At 46.2% G+C, this 9,277-nt stretch overlaps 2 protein-coding genes and 1 non-coding gene across 3 annotated transcripts; 1 reads left to right on the forward strand and 2 right to left on the reverse strand.

Annotated features, from left to right (window-relative positions):
• Nucleotides 1–4,874: 4,874 nt before the first annotated feature.
• Pmar_PMAR013840 (hypothetical protein) lies at nt 4,875–5,530 on the forward strand (the record flags this gene model as incomplete). Its single annotated transcript, XM_002774927.1, has 3 exons — nt 4,875–5,140; nt 5,185–5,282; nt 5,410–5,530. Coding segments are annotated over 3 exons (435 nt in total), but the record flags the coding sequence as incomplete, so codon positions are not given.
• Nucleotides 5,531–6,279: 749 nt separating this feature from the next.
• Pmar_PMAR013841 lies at nt 6,280–6,353 on the reverse strand. The gene has a single exon. It is a non-coding gene; the product is annotated as a tRNA-Val (tRNA).
• Nucleotides 6,354–6,775: 422 nt separating this feature from the next.
• Pmar_PMAR013842 (hypothetical protein) lies at nt 6,776–8,253 on the reverse strand (the record flags this gene model as incomplete). Its single annotated transcript, XM_002774928.1, has 8 exons — nt 6,776–6,864; nt 6,913–7,040; nt 7,218–7,349; nt 7,398–7,466; nt 7,514–7,624; nt 7,758–7,864; nt 7,915–8,058; nt 8,113–8,253. 8 exons carry the CDS (start codon nt 8,251–8,253, stop codon nt 6,776–6,778), a joined length of 921 nt encoding a protein of 306 aa, XP_002774974.1.
• Nucleotides 8,254–9,277: the final 1,024 nt, after the last annotated feature.

The raw sequence follows: 9,277 nt of genomic DNA on the forward strand, positions 1-9,277 counted from the left end.
TAATATTAAATATATAATCATATTAAGGTATCATTAAATATATTATATTAGGTAATCGTTTATTAGTATATATATCTTAGTATATCTATTAGTAATATTTACATTAGTATATATCAATAACATGTTATAATATGTTGGCCATCGAAAGTTCACTTCTCGATGGTATACTCATGCATCTGTGGCTCAGAGGAACTCCTCGCTGAGTGTGAGAGGCTAAAGGAAGAATGCATTGTCCATGCATCGAGGTGTCCGACGACTCTTGAAAGAGCACTGGAAGAGGGTTCAAGTCGACGGTCTTCACGGCAAACTCGGTGAGTTTTTCCGTGTAATGGGAGTAGATCCATTCTCTCGATATCTCCAACAGAATTGTTAAGTGTGTTACATCTCTCATTGACATGTGGAGTATCATATCTTCATACAGGAACTCTAGTCGGCGAGCGAGCATTGTATCATTAGCCAGTCGGAAGGTAGGGAGTCTGCTGCTACTCCAGTGAGCTGTACTGAGGTTCTATTCCAGTCGAGTGGTTCATCGATGAAGCCAGTGGAGGGGCGGTCTTGGTTCACTTTCGCGGTACCGGATATTACCGGTAAAGTTGATCGGTAAGTTGCTGATGGGTCGGCAGTAGAATGATTCTCTCCAAACAAATGGCGATGCGAATGCATTGAAACTTCACTTAGTCCTATACTGTGGGTCGCCGGAATATTCCCTTTTTTGGTTGATGTTTACCGTCAGCATACTAATAAAGAACATCGCGATTACCCTTTGTTCGTCTGGTCGGCTGAACATGGTTCTTTGACCTTGTTGATAGTAGGCTCATCCAACCATGTGATGGCAGGGGTGGGCTGTCCTTTCGATAGCATTGATAGAAACCAATACCTTGCTATCGCGCCTTTTCCCCCACATCTTCTCAGGTATCAAAAAGGAAGGCCCTATCTGTCTGAGGAGGTCACCAACATCATTGGCCTGGAGTTTCTACAGGTCTACTACTTTGCCGTTCACCTCAGTTCAATGCAGCGTGGTATGGTTAGGTTGAGTTCTTCCCTTGTGGAGATGTAACGAGTCAAGAAGGCTATTGTGCTGTGAAGTTACGGGTACCGAATAGTATTAAACTCAGCTGGTGAGTCGAGTCGCTGAAGATGCTAATAGCCAAGTTCGAACACTTGCCACATTTTCTCTTCGAGATTGGCGTTTTGTGAATCCTTATGTGCCTGCGTGCATTTTGAAATAACGCATGCAGGTCTGTGACAATAGGCCGACAACAGAAGGGTCCCCGAGTGGATGTATTTGAACACTCTCTTTGGTGGTGTCGATACGGTTTGCTCTGGACGAACTTTTGTTCTATTGACACATTGCTAGCTGAGGTAAGCCTTCCTACGTTCCGGCAGTGGTGAAGTTATGAATCACATTGCCGTGGAATTCGAACGAAACGGCGCGTCTATAGAACTAGCTTTCACTTAGTTCGGGGATGCTGATGATAATGAGGAGTTGACGCTTACCGTTGAAGTCCATTCTGCTGAGGTAGCTCTCTACTTGGAGTTTCACGTGAGGATCTTCATCTCAGACGATTGAGGACGGTGATGTCTCTGATGCTGAATCAACTGTGACCTCTACTTCTACTCCTGGTCATTGTCACGCATGCGGGAAGGAGCTCACCTGTGACTATGATGACATCAGAAGGCGCTCTACATCACTCAAAGACCCGACAACTCGCAGTCGGAGCTCGAGCCCGTTGCGGTACGATGCACTAGGGAGACGCTTACCGAGTAAGGACTTCAACACTGACCTCATGCTGGGGATATTCTTATCGACCATCTACTCCATGATCATGCGCTCACACGTCTGCGTTATCTTTGTACCCATCAGTGCGTGGCTTTCAGGTGCAATAGAGACTTCTCCTAGATCTCACTGTTGTCAACAACACGTTACACACTATGCGGGTTCTGGTAAATTCTCTCTTCACCAGTTCGATGCACGGCCTCGCACTTCTCCGAGTGGTGGTGTCCGGAAACCTTGCGGGGATCTTATCCCCTTAGATCGATGATTATGTTATCGCATTCGTGGTCCATCTAACTCATCTGAATCAATTCATAATGGAGTGATGTATGCTACAAAAACTTGTTCATTCTTCTGATACTATCAATCCGCTGTGTTCATGATGTCCTGTTCATGGTGTTATGGGTAGACTGGGGTTTTGTTGCAGTAGGGAATGCTCAAGTGGTAGTTGGACACGACATGAGCAGTTGACAGCAATGGAGTGTCCAGTATGCTATAATCCTTATGATACTCTAGAAGAGTCTCATATCCCTAAGGTGAACAGAGAGATGCTCTTACTTGTCAGAGTTCATGCGCATTAATAACGATCAGTTCAATCGCATGCGCGTTCGAGAAGTTCGCGACGTCCTTCCGTGAGTAAAGTTACTATACTCACAGAGGAGCGTCGCGTCGTAGCGAGGAATTGTTCTACTATACTATAGTAGAACAATTCCTCTTTAGACGAAACAACGGCAAATATCTCTGTGAGAATCTTCGGTTAACTTCTGGCCTACACAGAAAAGCAATGTAGTAAGCATTGTGTCGATCATGCGAGGTACTGGTGCGCTGCGGCCACAGTTTGTGCGTTCGGTGTCTTCGGCATTTGGTAGAAGGCCCCTCCATGAGAGATATTACTACTCCCAACGGGAGGACAGGAGAGCCGCCAGCGTGGAGTCCACCACCCTATGCCCGCATCACATGTCCGAACTGTCGTCAGAACATGTTAGTGACGGAGGTGAGCTCCTCCTCGAGATGGTCGCCGTCAACATCGTTGATTTTTGAGGTCCGGACTAACTTCGCTCTCTTGGCTGCAGTCGAGCAAGCAGCGCCTCCTCAGCGTGACGTAGCGCTGTGTTCGGTACATCAAAGGTTCGCCTGCTCGCAATTCTGCAAACAACTGGGCCGGTTCGTTTGTGCGGAGTGTTGTGGTGGCTCTCAAGCGCATTGTGACGCTGAGCATGTTGCTATTGACACTATAGTAGACGCGGTTACTGATGATGTACGTCTGCATGTGGACCGTATTGGACGGCTGAGTTTTTCTCGAGGTGCGTAACAATCTCAGTGGTCGATGCTTGCTGGTGAAGCAACAGTGTTCTTCCGCTAGAGAAGAGCTCGCTAGGCGTATCGAGGCGTATACGGCTAACCTAACTTCTATACATCAGAGAGTGAGAATACAGTGCATGATGAATATTGGAGGAAAATGCAGATACAATCAACAGCAGAAAGACTCATCCACGAGATACAGTGTCAAGTTAAAGATGCCGAGAGGGACTTAGAGATGCGACACGCCTCTGTAAATAGTCGAACAGCTGATGTGAGTGTGCGTATAGATATCTCCGTTCTGATTAGCCTTGGTGGAACAACCCTCTTGGGGATCGACAGATCCGCGAGCCACCGTGGGGAGGGACCCACTGGGCGAGCGACAAAACCCCAGACGCGACAAGCGACAACTAATGGCCTGACGACGGCTGCAAAAATGCAAAGTTTTTATTGACCAGTTCGATTTGAATCATTTTCGCATGAATTACTGCGGGCTCTTTACTATCCACACTACGCTAGTTTGTTTCACAGTTCACATCCTGGTTTTTCACATAAGGTGCGTTCAACTCAATCTTGCTTACTTACGTGCACTTGCATTTTCTACATATTGTGGCGCACCATATGATATGGTCCATATCGTGTGTTTATTACTCCTTGTTCGTTGCGTACTGTGATTAACATTAACAAGTACTAACATTTTAGTGCGTAGCATGTATGGCACCAGTGATCTAATGCTGTGGCGCGGCATCTTTTGCATTAGAGCTGCCAGCTGCTCCGGACATGAGGCAGATAGTTAAAGCTCGTTTCCTACACCTCCACCTCTATACTGCTCACATTGCATGCAGTGCTTGGTGGTAGTTGACCTGCGACGTGTGCCTATCATTCATGCAAGTACTGCAAAATACTTCAGCCTATCGTGCTCAAGCCTTGACACGCGTAGTAGCGACGAGCCCCCGCAGCGGAGGCTCTCCCAGAGCCGACTGCCGGGATCGGAGCCTACCATACAGGTCGACCGTCGAACTCAATCCAGGTTTCTCAGCGTCTTCAATTTGGTGCGCTCAAGCGTTAGGCTTTACATGCAATTTTCAATAACATGAGCTTTATAAGCTCTACAAGCCGTACCTCGCACACACTTTGTCCTTTACTGGTATTAGAACCTACGATCCTCAGTGGAGATTCCCCACCCAGGGAGATCTTGGTCTTGGGAGCCATGAAGCGCCCTAGTGATATTTCTATCATGGTCAAACGCTTCTATATCAGCTTTCATCATGATACTTTCGGTATCTCATTTCTTCACGAAATGCTCAAAAAAATTCGAGCAATAAAAATACTCCACACCAACTGAAGATTCGCTGGACTAGTTAGTGGAGCGTTAGGTTCGTGGATATCCACACTAACATCATCTTCATGGTCATTAATTTCTACTATAGAACGGAGGCGTGTAGGTGGTGACGCGACTTGGTATCGTTGAGCGACGTGCCGAGGAAGCTTTCCGTCGTATGGAGTATACACTCGATGCCGTCAAAGATACTGATCGTCAAGGGAATATCTCTGGAGATGGAGAGAGCCAATCACTTTGCCCAGTGGTCCGAGACTCTGTTGAATGGTAAGCGCGGTGCTCCACCTATTCTTGCGGTACTGTGCTCAAAATCGCTCATCTTGTCATGGCGAAATTCGGCAATTCCTCAGAGTCATGAAGTTTTCAACGTTCTTTTATATTTACTTCTGTGTTACTGTGTTCTACGCGAATACGTTCACGTTCTGTTCACGGTATCCTGAGCGCATTTCGAGTAAACGTCAGGTACTGCCAACATCGTCGGGCTATCCTCTCGCTCGATCCGGCAGAAGCTATACGATGCTGCTCGTCGAACGAGAACGGCAGCGAACTCACTGCGGCAGAGTTCGACGATGCTGCAATAGAAGAGATGCTATCCGCCAAATGTGATGCATTGAATCTGACGCCTCCGAGGAGAGGAGCCAGAGAGCAAGAGCATAGTCCAGCGTGGATGGTCCAACACAATGCATCACCGTCAAATCGGCTTCTTCGGCTATTGCGTCCTCCCTTGGGTGAGCCTATGATACTCTTGATCGATGAGGCAGTTTTCTCCCAGACCCACCGCGTGTGAGGTTGCGGTATGAAGGAGGAACGAACGGATTGGGGACGTACCATATTCCGCATCTTTTTGAAGTGGTGGAGGAGCCTGAACGCGTAGGTCGAGACCAAAGGAAGATATGCATCCCAACTGATTTCATCTGTGAAAACCACATAAGTCACTCGCGCGAATAGATCTTGTCAATGAGTTGTTACAAATGACGACCAAGTTGTTGTCTCTCAGCTACAGTCACCTCCTCATGAGCAGCAAGACTTCTCCAACACACTCCGGATTGGCGACTTGCATCTGCAGTAAGATATTAGAGAACTACTGTCCGCGTAACGTTAGTGTACTTTTTCTTGTGCTATTCCAGTGTTGCTTAGTGAGCTTGCTTATGGAAGAGCTCGTTCGGAACATGCTGAGGTCACACTTGCACAGACGCGAGGTTCCGTTACAGAATATTCTGTGGGAGTTATACTCGAAGTCGCCTCTCTATCTCTCGTGCCCTCTCTTACTCAGAATCCCATGGAGGACAGTACAAGAGAATTGAGACACTATCGGCGTTACTCGCGCTAAGTTTTCAACATTTCCCTTCCGACACGATGCTGACTGAAGATACAACATCTGTAAAGACGGATACCGTAACTCAAACCATAATTAACGTCTTGAACACGAGGAGCACGAGTGATTCTCATAAGCACATATATACTCTTTGCCCAGTAAAATGCCTTAAATGTCAATACTGCTACTATCATTGGGATCGGAAAAATTGTATGCATCGAAAACGTAACGCTATTTCGTCATTTTTTTAGTCTCATCCCTCTCGTTAAACGTTTTCACATCCGCCCCCTTAATTGTCGTTGCTTTGCGCTTGGCGCGGTATGTCAGTACTGCATCAGCAAAATATGAAATCACTCGTGAAATCATACTATCATCACTCATTTGTCCACGAGTACCGATAACTGGAAGCTATCACACTCCAGCCTGCTAGAGCAACATCCGATCTCTTCATGGTGACGGCCTTGCGAGTCGCAATGCTTCTACCTTTCCTGGTAGAGTGGTTAGCAATAGTAATAACCTTATTCTCAGCCCAAGTTGGAACCAGTAAAAGAATACTGGAACCGAGAATCGAACTCGGGACCTATCGCGTGTGAGGCGATCGTCATAACCAACTAGACCATTCCAGCGATATAGATTAGGAGTACTAATACTCTATCTCAAAGGATGTCGCAACTTATATGGATACATCGTTCTCGATTCACCAAGGATACATCCATAGATCATCATCAGAAATGTCCCCAATTACTAAAGGGCACGGGATCTACTCACACCTCCGCGATGCATACTGAAATCTACACCATCCTAGTCGTTGGAAACAATGCTGAGTATTACTGACTATTAATTCGCGATATTGGGCCGGATTGTTACCACTTTGTAAGCACTTTGAGAACATTCAGACGCCATCGTCGATGGCTCATCGGCGCTGGTGTAATCAGGCTTGACAAATACTGACAGTTGGTACACCACACAGACACATCAATTGGAAACAAGCCTACATCAATTGGAAAAAGTACACTCAATAGCAATGGGTCAAACCGATTGTTGCACGTTATACTTGAGGGGCCGGGCGTTTCCCTTTTTTCTCGATGTCCCTGAAGGCTCCCACTGCCGTCACCGCTCCGAATACTGATGATGGAACTACGACGAAAAGACTACTAAACATGGGGCCGACGAGCTCATCACTACCTGTATGCTCTTCTGCGGGCAAGTCCGAAGGGTCGTCACAGTGCACCAGCCAGTAATCGAATTGATTCATCCAGTGTCTCGACACTAGGACGGCATCATACATCTTCCGCTTGGACTCATCTGGAGCCCTACCAGTCGTCGAAGACGAAATGTCATGGATATTCCAAAACGACGCGTTTGAACTAGCCAGCATGAAATGTTCGAATCACGTAGCAGTCTCCCGAACCGTCGAATTTTTCTACAGAATGTGTTGTTTTCCAACACATTTTTCCCACTCGAGTTGACTTCAGCCCGCTATATACTACCTTAACACTAGCTGCTTAGCTTGGAAGCCTTGCTTGACGGAGACACCGAGAAGTGTTTTCTCCCCAGTCCCTTTATTGACGGCGAAGAAGGAATACTCCGTATTAATAAACGATCCGAACATCTTGCGAATTCTGAAATAATAAAAGTTTTGACATCATCCCTATTAATAAAGAGCCTACTTATTCATAAGCCAGTGGCTTGTTTCTTTCGCACTATAGTAAATCGGATTTTCTGCAGACTCATCGCACCTGATCATATCATCCGGTACAGAGTATTTCGAGACTCTTTGACGGACCTGTGGATATTAACTGTTTTCCCAATGGAGAACCAGTCAGTAGAAGCAGTCAGGAGAGTATCTCCGAGCTCATCAGTGAGTCCGTAGACATTCCACCATGGACCATGATACCTGATCGCATAGTACCGCTCATACCCAGGGAGTAACTGTGAGCGTATACGAAGATCTAAACTCAGCAATTTAGATATGAGAGACTAGGGCCTTTGATACCAGGCATGCAATCAGCGACTCTAAGGGGGAGTACTTGTAGTAGTATCCTAAACTGCCTCCAGTTATCTTCCCTTGCTCATCTGTTGGGAATACCTCCAATGCACTATATGTTCGATGTGATTGCTCAATGAGCACGAAGGACTGACAAACACCTCGGATCATGAACACGTTGAGAATCGCGCATGGCTGACCTTCGGTAAGAGATCGAATTTACCATATTCTGGTTCCAAGGCCTCCATCCGAGCCGCAGAGCATCCCGAATGACCAAGCTTCACGACAATGTACTGCCAGAGTCCCGTTATCAGTAAGACTACTGCTAAAATTGCGACAACAATCTGAAAAAAAAACTCAAGTGAACTAGACAAGAATGCGGAACTCCTGATGGTCACCTTGAATAGAAGCCAGAAACACGACTTGGTTCTGCGTCGTCCCTGAGTGGACTCCTCGTTGACATTGTCTATATCCCTGAATTCAGGAAGAGGATGGTAAGCTGTGGTGGCACGCTCAGTAGAGGCTGACGGTGGCGACATACAAGATTTACAAATAGTTACTAAAACGAAATGTGGTCCGTTTGTATAATTCTACGGATTCGTAACCCTCTATGGCGTAGCAAGTGTGTCTATGTAAGGTATGATGATTGAAAATATTGTCTATCATAATAGCATGACCTCAAGTCGAGTGTATGATACAACTGTTGTATTACAGAGGCACTGTGATATGGCTCAGGTGCGTTGGTCGGTCGATTTAGTCCAGTGGTTAAGATCATGGTCTTCTAATCGCTAGGTGGTCCCAATGGAGGCACTTTTTGGTTCCAATGGAGGCAACCGGAAAATAGGTTTTTCTGGGTGAATTGAAGCCGCGGGCCTTCGGCCCGCTTTTAAAACCATTACATAAGGGAGGAAGAGGCTCTTATGCAAGGCCGAAATAGATCACAGAGTAGGTCAGCACCTCTTAAAGGTGATCTTTGGGTCACTGATTTAACTGACCGTTAGTCGCTGACTTGATCAGTCATATTTGGGCTATTTAGCATGCAGCCATGGGACATACGTGTTTAAGTCGCACATTTTCATTTCCAGCTAAACTGTATGCGCACCCAAGCACCAGAAAAAATTACGAAGAAATGATCGACGCCAGGTCCGAACCTACGCGAGCCGTAACCTGGTCCGTGCGTGCAATCTGTTGAGACTTGTTCTTGCGTGCTAGCCGTTTCACTGGGATTCGATATGATAAGTTCTAGGATTCTATTTCATGGCATTCCCCACTCTGATTACTCTGCCTCATCCTTAGGTGATTAGAATGTAACTCACGAGTTCGAAGTGCCACTTTGGAAGTAATTCTCCGGCATATGGCAGAATTCTCAAAAGTAAGCTGTGTGTCGGCGCATGTGTGACATTCTGAATTTGCTCGTGTGTTTATTTGAATAATATCGGCTGAGGTGAATCATAGATCATTCTTATATGTATTATTCTGTCAGTGTGATGATGTATAGCTATCTAGAAATATTACACTAGTTTCGTTGGTGGTTTGATTATAGGATCCATCTTCGTTCTCTCT

The sequence above is a fragment of the Perkinsus marinus genome, assembly GCF_000006405.1.
Source record: "Perkinsus marinus ATCC 50983 genomic scaffold scf_1104296957160, whole genome shotgun sequence".
NCBI lineage: Eukaryota > Perkinsozoa > Perkinsida > Perkinsidae > Perkinsus > Perkinsus marinus.